The sequence below is a fragment of the Pipra filicauda genome, unplaced genomic scaffold (genome assembly GCF_003945595.2).
Source record: "Pipra filicauda isolate LSUMZ 115617 unplaced genomic scaffold, ASM394559v2 scaffold51_size4534324_pilon, whole genome shotgun sequence".
NCBI classification, from domain to species: Eukaryota; Metazoa; Chordata; class Aves; order Passeriformes; family Pipridae; genus Pipra; species Pipra filicauda.
This window is the reverse complement of record NW_024104665.1, coordinates 1,235,098-1,249,612: the sequence shown is the minus strand read 5'-3', so window position 1 is coordinate 1,249,612 and position 14,515 is coordinate 1,235,098. Positions and strand designations below refer to the sequence as shown.

General features: G+C 35.7%; 1 protein-coding gene across 3 annotated transcripts in view; it reads right to left on the bottom strand.

Annotated features, from left to right (window-relative positions):
* EML4 (EMAP like 4) overlaps positions 1-14,515 on the bottom strand; it is a 153,085-nt gene that overhangs the window by 17,318 nt on the left and 121,252 nt on the right. For all 3 annotated transcript variants that reach the window (XM_027750293.2, XM_027750290.2, XM_027750294.2), the window contains 9 exons: positions 13,351-13,420; positions 11,921-12,031; positions 9,543-9,638; positions 7,773-7,907; positions 7,380-7,515; positions 5,497-5,648; positions 3,877-4,002; positions 3,627-3,758; positions 3,233-3,300 (listed from right to left, as the gene is read on the bottom strand). In XM_027750293.2, the coding sequence (XP_027606094.1) occupies positions 3,233-3,300; positions 3,627-3,758; positions 3,877-4,002; positions 5,497-5,648; positions 7,380-7,515; positions 7,773-7,907; positions 9,543-9,638; positions 11,921-12,031; positions 13,351-13,420 (1,026 nt within the window). The remainder of the gene's footprint in view (positions 1-3,232; positions 3,301-3,626; positions 3,759-3,876; positions 4,003-5,496; positions 5,649-7,379; positions 7,516-7,772; positions 7,908-9,542; positions 9,639-11,920; positions 12,032-13,350; positions 13,421-14,515) is intronic.

Sequence of the window (14,515 nt, the reverse complement as noted above, 5' to 3'; positions counted from 1 at the left end):
TTTCAGAAGATCTTCCTTCCCACGAGAAGGTATGCAACATGCAAATGGCAGCTGACCCAGAAAAACTCTTAAGGGCTGGGAAATGCAAATCTTGGCTTCCAAGTGAAGTTCTGATCCATAGATTGGATGAAATAAATGGATGAATGGTATTCCAGTGCCCTTAGATAGTGTCTCTTTCACTTTTTCTGATTTTATTTGATTCTTCTCCCAATTGTTACTGTTTGTGAGTTCACATGAAAAACTTGAGCAATTTTCATTTGTTTCTTGTTTTCCCATACCTTTGCTTTAAAAAAATACTAATAACCTATCTAAAAAAAAAGTCTATGCTTTTAGGAACAGAAATGCCTTAAACCACTCTCTTTTAGAAAACAAATTCTACCCATGACGGACGTGCATTACTGATAATTCACATCTGTAAATGTAGAATTTTTCTGATTAAATCACCAGGGAAACAGTATTCCTAAGTAGCAATATATTTTTGCACTTACACCTGCAATTCCCATGTTTAGTTAATACTGAATGCTGAACTTGCCAGACATTAATCAGAGTGCACAAACCAACCCACCTTACAAGGTTCCCTCGGATATTTAGGCTTCTTCATCTTAATACAACAACAGATGCTGAACTATATAAATCTCGGTAGCTCTACTGCCTGATTCACTTCCCTGTGGCTCTGGCTTACAACACCCTTCAGCCTTTAACTTTTCTTAATAATGTTAGCAGTTTTGTAAGACTCTTGTTAAGTCTTTTTTTCTGCAGTGCCTTTGAATACTCATATGCTTAGCACTCAAGATATGCTATATGATAAGTCACATAGCAGCATGGCAAAAGGATCTGCATAGTGCCTTGAAGAACCCACTTCTGTGGTAGGATTTCTACCAGGATAGCTGTCCCTTTTTAGTTTTCCAGCTGTGCCTTTTCAGCAAACAGCAGGATCCACAAAAAGTATTAGTTCTCTCCAAACCAGGCTTACTTCCAAACTACTGATGATCAGGCACACAGCAGGTATTTAAAGAAGTGGTAACAAAACCTGCAGTAGACCATTTGCAGACAGCCCAAAAAGGGAAGTGATACCAAAACACTCATTATGGGAAGTGATACATGAAATACACACCAAAAGCATGACGCTTGGCCTAATAAAAAACACAGCACTGAAACAACAGACAAAAACGGGAAGAGACGCAGCAAATCCAGTTTTCTTTAGATGTTACAATTTCAGCCACCAAATCCAACTTTCTTAGTGCTCCATTCTCTGCCCCTGTCTTACTGACCTCTGTACTGGAAGCTGAGCAGCACTAGAAGGTAATAGACACATCCAAGGTTTGGGTTTATTGAGTTCTAAACACATTAGACTAATTTAATATTTGCTTTAAGATTTTTGGGCTGTGAATCAAATTATTAAATTATTTGTTATGGGTTTGAGGTTATTTTCTCCTACGTTAATCGAGATATATCAGGCTGCTCTCATTCCTTGAGAAATAACTCCCTTGGACCAGATTATCTGGCACATAAAGCACTACATGATCCTGCTGGTTAGGCAGTAATTTTAAAACTGTTTTGTTTATCTTGACTCACAGCTCCACTTATTTCTCATCCACTTATACACTTACCAGGTCTCATTTCAATGCAGTTTCATTTGTGTATCTCAAACCTATCATTGAATCATGAAATTTCAGAACACACTAAAATAATAATGGTGAAAATATAACTGCTTAGTTCCAAGAAGAACAGGGCAAAAAATGCCAAAAAACCCCAAGGCCATCATCATAAACTTCTTGAACCCAGTATAAACTGGATGCCTCAAGTAAATTAAAATTGAGATTTTCAACTGAAACGTGCTGAACCTATAAAGTAACATTAAATGCTCTGGGAGAGGGAAAAAAAAGTCAACCAAAAGTAAACAACACACTGAATGCTTTGGCCATGCAATACCTCAATTGTGCTTGATCTAAGTTCAAAAATGTCTAATAACTCAGAAGAAACATAAACTGACCTTCTTTCACCTTTTCCCTGTTTCAAGTACTATTAGGCCTGAATGTCCTGCTCTGTTTAATGAAGACAGAAACATTTATTCAATTTAATTTTTATGATTATAAGAGATGAATAATTGGAAAGGTACTACGTGGTAATCAAATACACAAGAGCTCAGCAAGGTTTTTCTTAGGAAGGTAAGCTTGGTTTTCTAGCCTGATGCTATAACCTAATGAATTTAGTGCAGACTGCATCTTCACCTTGGAGAAGAAAACTTCCTAAAAATATTTAACATTTCATTTTTCCTGGAAAGTTTAAGGGTGTTGCACATGCTCAGCAGTTTCGAAAAAAACAATCTTCAAATGGTTTTTAGGCATGAGGCTAGGTATAAAAAAACTTTCTAGTGGGTGAATTAAACAAACAAAAAAATTAACAAAAAAAAAATCCCTATTTTCCTACATGCACTAGGCATTATTTTATCAAGTTATCAACCATGAGGTATAACTGAAAAACAGAATAAAATGCTAGTAGATTTAAAATCTGCTCCTCTCACCTTTCTAATGCTATGAATATCCTGGTTTTTTCTTTTAAGTGGTACATTGGTACTCCTTTCTTGGGAGATAATACCAAGCCAGAGTTTGACTATGAAATAAAATACACGTTTTTCACCACTGCAAGAAGCCTGAGTTAAAAAGATTCAGCTTGCGCTTTTACAGATGTCAAATACACAACAATTTGTGTATTTCAGGAAGAACTTCACTGTAGCAATGTGCCATTTTGAACTCTGTCTTACACAAAAGTCAAAATACTAGCCTGTTTACTTGCCTCTCCACCTCAATTTAAAATGTTGCAAGTGTGTTTGATCTGGGAAAGAGAAAGATCTCTACTGTACCTGTCTTACAAACTAATGTAACATGCACATATTATTAAAATATATGATACTTGGTAAAGACAATAAGGGGTGTTCATGGAAACCCCTGCAAAAAAGAAAATAGTTAAAGAAATAAAAAAAAAATCAAGACATGAGCTTTTGTGAAGGAGTTGTTAAAAAACCAAAACAGCCTAACAACAATCAAATAATTCTTCTATCTGCATCTAACATATATATAAGATGATCTGCCCCCTTCCTCCAAGCTTTTTAGGCTCCATAACCTCAAGCAATTAAGAATAAAAAGGAAATTACCTCCAACTATAATATGCATCATATTAAACCATGTCCTTCAAACTTTCAATCATCACAACTCAGTTGAAAGGCGTTTACCTGCCCGAGTGTGTTCCTATCGCGACCACTGCTCCACTGGGATGGAAATCAGCACAGTGCCCCGGTTCCTGAACAGAGAGGGACAGACACCATATTCACCCATCCGCTTCCTGAGGGTCAAACACCTCTCCTTATACCAAAGCTATCCTAAAAATCTGAGGTGAACTGACACAGGAAAAACTAATCAGTTAGCAGCATGCTAATCCTCAGACAGCTTTTCTTTTAATGTATCAGTGACATGCACTACAAGACAACCTTGAAAGTAAAAAACCTAAATTTCTGTGTAAAAAGATATTTCTGCTTGGATATTAGGACAGAACTAGCCAAAATATGAAATGAACACTGCTTTTTCCTATTTTTCAGTTTTATATTTAACATTAAAGGGTTAACATACATCTAGCAGCCTGGTCCATTCCAGTGTGTGGTCCACAGAGTTCCACATACAAACTTGCCTATCTTGGGCACATGTTAAAAATAAGTCTTTGAAAGGATGAGATGCCAGTCCCCAGAGTTCATCTGTATGTCCCTAGAAAGAAATCACATATGATTTAACTATTAATAAAATGAAGATTCTTAAAACAACACACCATCAGGGAAAACCTCTACATTTTTGGGTTATAGTTTAAAAACACAGTTGTGCTCACCTGCACCTCTACCACGAAACCATCGTTAAACGTTCCCCGCAAAACAAAGTTTCGTGAAGTACCCACTAAAAATTGATCTGCTTTTCCTTCTGCTACTGCTCTGATTGTCCCATACTGATCAGGAACCTAGGAAAAGAAACATCTGTAGAACCACATCACGCATCTTGACAAGCACTCATTTTTGAAGGCCACAAATAGTGCACAACGACAGTACCATAACTGGAGTTCTCCCAGTAAAAAGGAACAATGTAATCATGTAAAATCTAGATCAGGACTTGACCTGAAACCTACCTCATCTATCTGTTCAGTACAGGCATACAAGATGATCAGGCTCCAAGACAATCACACTTATGCCATTTTAATAAGTCTCAGTAGAAAAAATTACAAACTAAATTACACAGCTTTAAAGTGTCAAACACACTAAACAAATGCACTCCACAACCTCACAACTCATCTTATAAGGAAAGGAATAATACACAGTTACTATTTACTTTCCAAAACACATTTTGAAAAACAAGAAAAATCTTGTAGCACACAGTAAATGCTTCCTGGTTTTCTTAATGCTTCCTGATTACCCTTAAGTAAATGTTCATGTGCCTTATGTCAGCAATGACTCTGAATTTTAATGACTTTGTTTATTGCAGGCTTGAATTCTAATACATTTTTTTATTTTACAGTGTGCAATTGTTTGGTTTTTTTAAACGATTTATCTTAGAAAATACACTAATATTAGCCACACAACATAGAAAAATCAATCTGTCAGGGTTCTGGTAAAATAAAAAGTAGCTTTAATGTAACATTATTAACAAAAAGAAAATAAAGAGACTGATATGAATAGAGTATGTTACTTAAGCCTAAGAATTGTATATGATAGTCAATGCTTTCTCTCATCCATGTTTTCTAAATATTAGATTCAATATTAGATTAGTCAATATTCGATTTAAGGCAGTAACAAACTCTAGATCAAACTTACATAAGTTAAGAAAAAAATGTTGCTATAAATGGACATTAGGTAAGAGGAGTAAACCATTGGTTGAAGAACTGTTTAAGAATACATTATTTCAAAATCAGGGAAAAACAGAAAGTATTTTAAAATCCAAAACATGCAATTTTTTCCAGTTCAACCCCTTTGACCTAGTGCTGCCATATAGGTAAATCACAAAGAAAATATGTATTCACTAAACACCTATTTTAGGTTAAATTCAAAGTAAGTTCCTCATCATAGCTTATTAATCATTAATTATTACAGAATACCAATATGCATCCTACCATCTTATGTCAAACGTTCTATTAAGACCCTCAAATGTTGGTAACTTGTCTTTCTCCAGACAGGTAACTTAACAAAAACACAGGCGATACTAAGGAATATCCTCAAACATCCCCTCAAACAGGATGAATAAAAAAACCTAAGAAAAGTTTTGGAGGAAAGAAAACCCTTAAAGTTTCTGTTCAACTTAGGCACAGAAGAACTGAAGCCCCTATAAATTTAAGCCCCTCTATAATAAAACATTGTCATCCACTTAAAAAACAGCAACCAGAAGGTATTCTGTCACCCTCCAGAGTGTGGGGAAGGCTGTCTTGCTAGCCAAGGCAAATTCCTTGTCACTCTCGCTTTCTTACCTCAATTTCCCTTTCAGGATTCAAATCATGATCCCACAGGATGATCTTTCGGTCTTTCCCACCTCCAGTTAGCAGCATCCCATTCCTCATTTGACAAAGTGTGAACACACTGCCATCGTGCGCTTTGATTTGTCTGCTTATCTGATATACTCCTACATGCACAAAAAGAAAATAATAACTTTTTCACCTGGGGCTTACAAGAAGCTTTGCCTTTTGGCAGAAGAATAAAATAAGTGTGCAATAAATAATTACATTTGGATTGTCAGGCTCTTAGTATTGCATCAGTATTGCAAACACAAGGTGGTAGTGTTTTCTTACGGGATAAAAAGATAAAACAAAGGGCCTGCATTTCTGAAGAGAAACTTTTTTGAGACTGATTGTCCTACAAACTGTGAAGGCAAGAACAGCAATTTGCAAAATGCTTTCATTTCTCTGCTATCCAAGGGAACATAGTTTTTTCAGATGCACGAGAAACTGTGTTTTAGAATCAAAAAATCTCTAGCAAGTCATTATTAGAAAAGAAGTAAAATTATTTTAATAAAGAAACTCAAAGACTTGTTGTCTACAGTCTTTTGGGAATAAAAAGTAAACTACTTATAGCAAAGTTTCTGGGATACACGAACCTACTATCTACTGCTGGATGTTGCCACACTTAAAAACAGCACAAGCAGTATTTGGCAACTATCAAGACAGCAGTTTACGCTAAGGAAAACACATGGAAGAATGAGAGATGAGGAAATTAAACAACAAGGGTAGCAAAACAAGCCCTTTGCATCCTAATCGGAAAGCGTATTTAAAAAACCAAACAAAACAAGACTCTGGTGTTGCACATTTTTAAATAGCAACCACAGAAGAGTCTAAAACATTACCCAACTAAATATGAGCTTATCTTTGCTGATTCTGCCTGTGGCTCCAATCACTGTGCTCTCACACTGTGAAAAAGAGTATGAGATCAAGTCCTTGTTGCCAATCTAATGTGATAAAGCAACAAAAAAACCCAATAGTTAGTTAGCCTTTGTAAATAAATGTTCTATTTGACAACTTTGAAGATTATACTGGAAAAAAATTATTTTTGCACAAGAAATTAAAAATTAAACATCAGATAACTTGTTAAATTACTTTTCCACTGCAGTTAGCTTAAAAGACAAAAAGATTAACCTACAAAAACAGACTTACCATTAAAAATTTACTTTTTACTTGAGTGTTTTCCTGGCACACCAATTTTAACCAGAGTGTTTGAAATAGGTGCCAAGTAAAATAAATTATCACTGAATTTATGAGTTACCTTAGGGCTCAACTGTGCCAGGTCTGCATATGTTTGGTAACAAATCATTTCCCTTTCTTTTTCACAAAAGTTTTGCCCTAAAATTTCAAATAAAATGTGTTGTTGGTTTTTTTTTTAAAGCATATTTTACAAGCAAGACTTGAGTGTCTGCTAAACCAGAAACTGTTATTCATGTAACTGGTACAACTAAGCCGTGTAATTTTTCTTCACATCCAAGTCCTATTAATGTCAGCTTCACCACTTAACGGTATTCCTCTGAGACTAAGCATGGTACAACATAAACTTTTAGAGGCAAAGGTAGCCTGCAGAATACTCAAACTGATCCCACAGCCTTTTTCAAATCACAGGATGAAAGGAAAGCTGATTAACCACATTTTTTAATGCAAAACATTTAGATAAAATAGTTTTCATTCATTTGAAGCACAGTCTCAATTATTGAGAAAATCTAGACTGCTCTTAAGTCAGCAAATTCATAAGTCTTGCAGGAGTTAATACCATCTGTTATTTACAGGAAGTGAATGCTCTTAGTCAGGCCTGTTTCCCTATTCCTTTTCTTCTACAGACCACCTAAAATCTGTGACTAACACATGTATCCTACCTTTAGGTCCTTTTCCTGGAGTAGCTTCTACAGTAGTTTTGCCCCATATAAGTATTATGCCACCTGAGTCACCAGTGAGCACATCACCATTTCCCAAGAAAGCCAAACACTGAACAAATTTGGGTTTTTCATATTTCTGAAACAAAATAAGCAAGACAGAGGGATAATTTCTTGTAGTTGTTACATAATTAGTATATTACATAATTACATATATTACATACTAATACATAATTAGTATCCACACGCTTACACCCTGCATACATGTGAGCAGAATTTAGTCTTTTATGTTTGTTTACCTCTCTGCTCAAACAGTACATGGCAACAACAAAGGAAACATATAGAAAACATGATTTCCATGGATTCAAAACTGTCATGGTATCAAGACATTATTACCCCAAATATTCCTTGCTTCCTTGATAATGAATTGCCACTCCAGGTCCAGAAAAATATATGAGACTTTCCACATGTTATTATGGTATTTGCATCAGTTGGATGGAATTCTATAGCAAGAACAACTTCATTTGTAGTCTGAAATAATAACAGAAAAAATATTTATTCAGATTGGACATTAACTACTAGAAACACATGTAAACATCTTTATTAAACTTCAGTTTACAAGGCAGGTTTTTACATTCCCTTTCAAATCGCAGAAGTTTCTGCTCTCTGGAATAGCTAAGACTTCCTGCCAAGGAAAATGAATAATATATAAAAGGCAAGATTTTTGGATTGAAAACCCTACTTAATTTTTACACAGACTGGTTTGCTATTCTGGATAACAAAGCTGCAACAGAGCAAGTAAGACAACGATAACGTAGTAGGAATATATCCACCATTCTCTTTTTGAAATGCTATAAAAACTCATCCGGGTTCTTTCTTTTTCTCTATTCTTCCTCATGAAGAAGAAGAGAAACCTGCATAATTCAAAACTCTGAAACATAGGTTCCCACCTTTGTATTTTTACTGGCTGCATATACTGTTACTGAATTACTAACATCATAGAGCATTTCATCCTTTACCAACAGATTTTACAAACATAACAAATTGACTGGTCATTTACTTAACTTCTAACGGATATTCAACTTAACTGTCTTTGAAGACAAATCTCCTGGAGGAGATGATTACAAAACACTAAACTAAATGCATCAATGCATTTGTTTCTACTGGATTTTGAAACAGGCTGCCCAGAGAGGTTGTTGAGTCTCCTTCTCTGGAGATACTGAAAACCTGCCTGGACAGAATCCTGTGCAACCTGCTCTAGGTGAATCTGTTTTAATTAATTTTGAAACACCAAGGCACTCCCTGGAGAGTAAAATTAGTCAAAACAGAACACCAGTAAATGGGAAATACAAGGCACATGCGAAATAGCTTCACCTAAAATATCAGCAAAGACATGAAAACATTGGCATAGAATTAAAACTTACAGAATGGAATACAATTAGTATTGGTCAACATAATCTAAAGAAAATGTGTCAAACCAACCTGATTTTGTTATCTGAAATGCCAAGCTTGTAATGATATAGACATATATGCCTGTAGAGCATGATTTAAAAAAATTTAAAAATACTCAGGTTCACATCCGTGTAATATTTCCTTGCTTGATACTGCATAACACCAAGGATTGAGTGTTCCCAGTGAAATCAACTTTACATGAACACTGAGCACAACACCTCGGAACCCACCTGATTGGTCTGAAATTTAGAAAGGTTCAAAAAAGAAACTGGAAAGCAGACAAGATTGCAATCTATTTAGGACTTCAAATGAGAAGACACATATGTGCTGAGAATCAAGGAACAGAATTTGATTCAGAAAAAATGAAATAAGGAATGTCTAAAAGTATCTTATTTTTTTTAACAACTACAGGCTGAATCATTACTTCACTTTCCTAAAGTTCCCAGGATCTACTTTTTTTAAATTGAGAAAATATCAGATAATCGTTTTATTTGAATTAGCTCTTAAGGATGAACAAAATGAAATTAAAAACCTTTCAATATGCAAACCCCTTCCATTATACAAGTTAAAAATCCATTTCTTGGTACCCTTACACAAGCCAGCATTATTATACAGTTGCAGTTTCTGACTAACATCATAAGAGTCTCACAAACTGTTGTATTTATGGGAATAAAACCACCTGTATTTCAGAATATTAATTTGTTAAAAAATTACCTTTATTTCTGCTATTTTTGATTTCCTCTGCCAATCCCACACAGTAAGCATATGCTCATTAGAGTCATCAATTACACACAAATGAGTACCAGAATCCTAAAGGAAAAAGAAAAAAAAAAAAGTGTTGACAAAGTACTATCATACTCCATTTAGCAACAGGGCAGGGCAGAAGTATTTTAAAAAAATCACAAATGTAAATTAGCCAAGTCCTTTTAAAATAATTACAAGCTCAAATAATATTCTAGGAAAGCTTTTAAAGTATCTTATCAAGTCTTTTTTTTTTCTTTTATGTCACTGTTTGGTTGATTTTTTTTGTGTTCTTGTTTGCAATTTCATGCTAGCAGCAAAAAGGTTTCTTCCTTTACCTAATCTGTAAATATTTTGTTTTTTCTCAGGTCTTAAAGGACAGACACACAACCTCCACTTGTGTTTTTTTCTTAAATGCCACCAGCATATACACACAACTTTACATTATCAAATTTTGTAAGCACATCTTGTTTTTTTCTCACGGTGTGTAAAGTACAAGCAGTTTCATCGTGTAGCTGGTAAAACTGCAGCAAAGGTAACACTTTCTGAATAAAACAATGCTTAGAGAGCAGGAAGAGCAGCACCTACAGTATTAAATATTACAACAAAATTGTAAATATGGCTACATATAATTAAAAGAACAGATAGAGAACCTAAGAACAAAATATACTTATTCCCAGCAACGCATACTTGCACAAACCAGTTGTTTTCAAAGACATTTGTAGAAAGATTTGGAGACTTTAATTATTTTAAAGTTGATTCTTGCAGTTCAACTGTGTTCTCTAACAAATCATGAAAATAGAGGTGACTGAAATTATTATTCCCAAACACTATTATGAGTATTAGCATGCAAATATATATGTGAATTATCAACTGGAAAGAACCCTGAAGACAGCAATGGAGATACACACAGCTTTTGTGGGGGTTAATGAATTATGTGGTAAAAACACAGTTCTAGATACTGCCCGTGAACTGTGCCAATACAGTGAGGAATTACGTGAGACTGTAACAAGGTATCAAAATTAGTTTCAGTTGCAAAAGAGAACTAATAAAAAACTAGAATCTAATCCTCAACAATTCCTTGAGGTTTTTTTGTTTGTTTTGTTTTTGAAGTGATGGAATACATTCTCATTCACCTTGAGAAAACCCCTTATCTAAGTTTATAAGTTTTATTGGTTTGTTAGAGTGACAGGAATGACAGTACTCCTTTCATATTATTCTATTTTATTTATGCTACCCTCTATCTAAAAAAATAAAAGTCTTATTCACGGAAACACAAAACCTACTATAACTAACCTAGCAACACTTCAATGTGAAGTGAAACTGCAGCAAGAGAGCATGAGAATTTCTTTTCAACAGGTCACCCAGAGACACTGCGGAGTGTCCATTCTTGGAGATACCCAGAACTCAGCTGGACCACAGCCCTGAGCAGTCTGCTCTGACTGAACCTGCTGTGAGCAGGACAGTGGATGAGGTGATCTGCAGACAACCCTTCCCAGCTCAGCTGTCCTGTCAGTCTCTTCCTCTATTAGCAAAATACTGTAAGACACTTCTTCTGCATTTTTTATTTTTTACATACATTAATTCTTCTTGCTGGAATGAAAGAATTCAGCCCAGGTTTTCAGGTCTGATACGTCTCAGTGTTTTGGTGAAAATACAATGGCAGCTTAAAGATTAAAATATGCACATATTTTACAAAAAAACCCAACTCATTGGCAATTTTGAAATGAGAACTTTCTCAATGCCAAGTAGTGCATCTCCATGTGCTACTGATTTTTCTGATAAATTCTGTAGGCCCAGTAAGAAAGACCTCTATTTTTTTTTCTATGTAAAAGTAGAGGCAAAAAGTGAACAAGCTATTCCTTGGAGAAAAAACAGTACAAGATAACATAAGGGTTCTTTTCTAAATTTCCTGTTGGTGGACAAAAACCTACTCCAGCTGTGTAAGCAGAAGAGTTAACCCTCCTATCAGAATTGACTAAAATTTGTCTTCACAAACCTCACTACGAAAGTTGTTTTTAACATCAAAACAAAAAAGAACCAAGCCCCTCAGAAACAGAACCAAACCACTAAACCCAGTACGGAATTCAATTTCTGGTTCAGGTGTTTCTTGCCTGCTATTTATTTACTATGCTAGTTTGTTACCACAATTTTACATATGCCATTTCCTGTTTTTCCAGCTCGTTTGCTGTCAGCTGGTTTTATCAAGTATACATAAACTTTACTGACACACTTTCAAATACCAAAAGAGTTCAGCTAGACAACCACACGCAAAATCTCCAGAGATTTCCTTCCCGTTTACAAGGACTGCATAAATTATTTAACACACCGAGTCACTGCACCCATCTTACCGCTTTTGAAAAATCCAAACAGCCCACTCCACGCTCGAATGTCCCAAGGCCGATAACCTGCAGTGTCACCAGGCTCACCGAGTCCCATACTCTAACATGGGGCTGCAGAGGCTGCGTGAAAAAGCAAGGGGACAAACAGCGTCATCAACAGTGAAAGCATCATATGCCAGTGTCAGGTTTTGTTAATCAAATGCCACCTGAATTACAAACTGCAGACCAAAATGCAGGATGACCTGAGCTAATGATGCTGCTGGATGCTAACTTTGAAGTCAAAAGGGGAGAGTCAAGACAATGTTGCTCCCTGTGTCTGGGCTATAAACAAGGCAGCGCTGCCGTAACTATCGTGGCATTTGGTAGTTGTGAACATACTTCAACCAATTTAAGTTAATTGAACAAATAACAGAAGAGTCATCTTGCATTTCAGACCCCAGACCAAGCAATATTATGCAACAACTGAAAATAATGATCAAACCTTTGCTTTTATATAGAAAATAGGAAAAAAAGAAAATAAATGAAACAAACCCTAGTGCACCGAGTTCCCTAACCATCACCAACCACTCAATGAAAATGTCCGTAGTTATATTTCATAGAACTACTATCCCAAACCAGCTTAGCCTCAGAAATGTGAATCAATCACAAATGAAGTGGGAATAAAGTTGGCTTAAGGACAGTATTCACCATAGAAAGTGACAAAAAATCACTGTGTTGATGGAAAAGCAATCAGCTCTAACAAGAGTCAAAAAATGCTCAGTGGAAATCATAACAACACATATACAAAAAGCCTCACATGAATTTCTTACAAAATCTAAGAAATTAAGTTGAACATCTGAAAAAGAGTTATATTTAATATGCTTCTATACGTTGTAGCATCTGTCTGTTTTTTCCTCTGTTTATAACTTCATGAAAATAATCCAATTAAATTCTGACAGAGTATGCCAAGAGCCAGAGATAAGAGCACTTAAACGCACCTTATCTCAAATGAGCGAGTTTATAGGATAGCTTGGCACACCTTCCACGAATTCTCAAAGTTGGTTTCCTCTTTCATGAATGCTTAGGAGTATACTGACCCACAGAACTCGGGACTTGTTCTCCTCTGGGAGAAGACTCATTGAAAGTAATGTGACAGAAATGATGTGGCCTTATGAATCAATTACAAGCTTCACATTTTCTTGCAGAATTAAAATTGCATTTCCTATGTCATAGATAATGAACTTTATGAGCTTCTGCTCTTTTTGCTATATGGTTGAGTGCTTCACTGTTACTGTCTTTTGCTAGAGATACAGGCTGTTACCTGAGAAATGTCAAAGTATCTCAGTAAACACAGTACACAAAATAAACTGCAAACAGAAGGTAATGATTAAAAAAAACTCAAACCACTTTTTCCTGATTTTCAAAACAAGATACTACTGCTCAACAGCTCTATTACTTACCCTTCCATCTTTATCCACTCCAGCTAACTGTCCTGTTGCAATTCTAATTTTGTCTGGATGAACTGCAAGACTAAGACAGACAGAAATATGACTTGCTTTTGCTGTCATAGGTCTTCAAAACTGAGAGGTTTTTTGTAAATTTTTGTTTCTTTGTTTCTCAACAGAAGCCCATGAAGACACTTATGATCCTAAATCCCACTTTTAACAAGACAGCTTGAATGTTTTTTGTCAGACTATGTCATTACACGCTGTATTGATAGGTTGATCAGGCTCTTGCAATGTTTGCTGGCACAAAACTAGGAGTGCCAGAAGAGTCACCTCTACGTGTGCTCTGATCAATCTAAGGTTTGCACTACATCGGGAGTCCACTGTAACAAAATCTATATTGTCTCTTAATGGACCTCCTGCACATTGTTATGTGTCATTTATAAACACTATAGTGTATTTTATGCCTCAACTTACAGGTATCATGAATCTGGGGGGAAAAAAGGCAGAAAAGTTGGCTGAGGGTTTGCCTGTGTACCCAGGAGTCAGGGATTACTGCCATGTGAAATGAGTTACTGATTTAACTGTAGTAAAAAAGTATGGTGCACTACTAGTGTAAGCAAAAATCTGCTCTTGCTTATCACATTTTACTTTGGAGTTGATGTGAAAAAACAGATTTCAGAATATACATTCTCTCAGTCCTAGGGATTTTTTGACCTACCTTCTTATTTGCTTTCTCTGTAAAATCACAAAGATGAAGAAAGCCTTTGAAACAAGAAAGAGGAAGCAGGGGCGAGCCTGAAGAGGTCAGAATGATGGACACAAAAAAAATTTACAATTCAGTCCTGTTTTCTGAATGAAAGTGAAGAACACAAGACTGGCAGCATTTCTCCCACAGGAAGCAATTACATTTATCAAAACACAGCCAGAAGAAAAGAGCTTCAGATATCAAATTTTCTCCAGTCAGGTACGGTACAGTAGGGAGCTTATGTTCACCATTACATTTTGTGCACTATTCTTCAGACTAACACAGCAACTTCAGTACCTGCCTTTGCACCCACAGTGACATTGGCTTCAATTTCCCTGTCTCTCTAATGCTTTTTGCAAACATCTTTCTGATTTCCCAGACTCTCTTAATACTTGGATGGGGCATCTTTTACAAAAATGAGAAAACGATTGC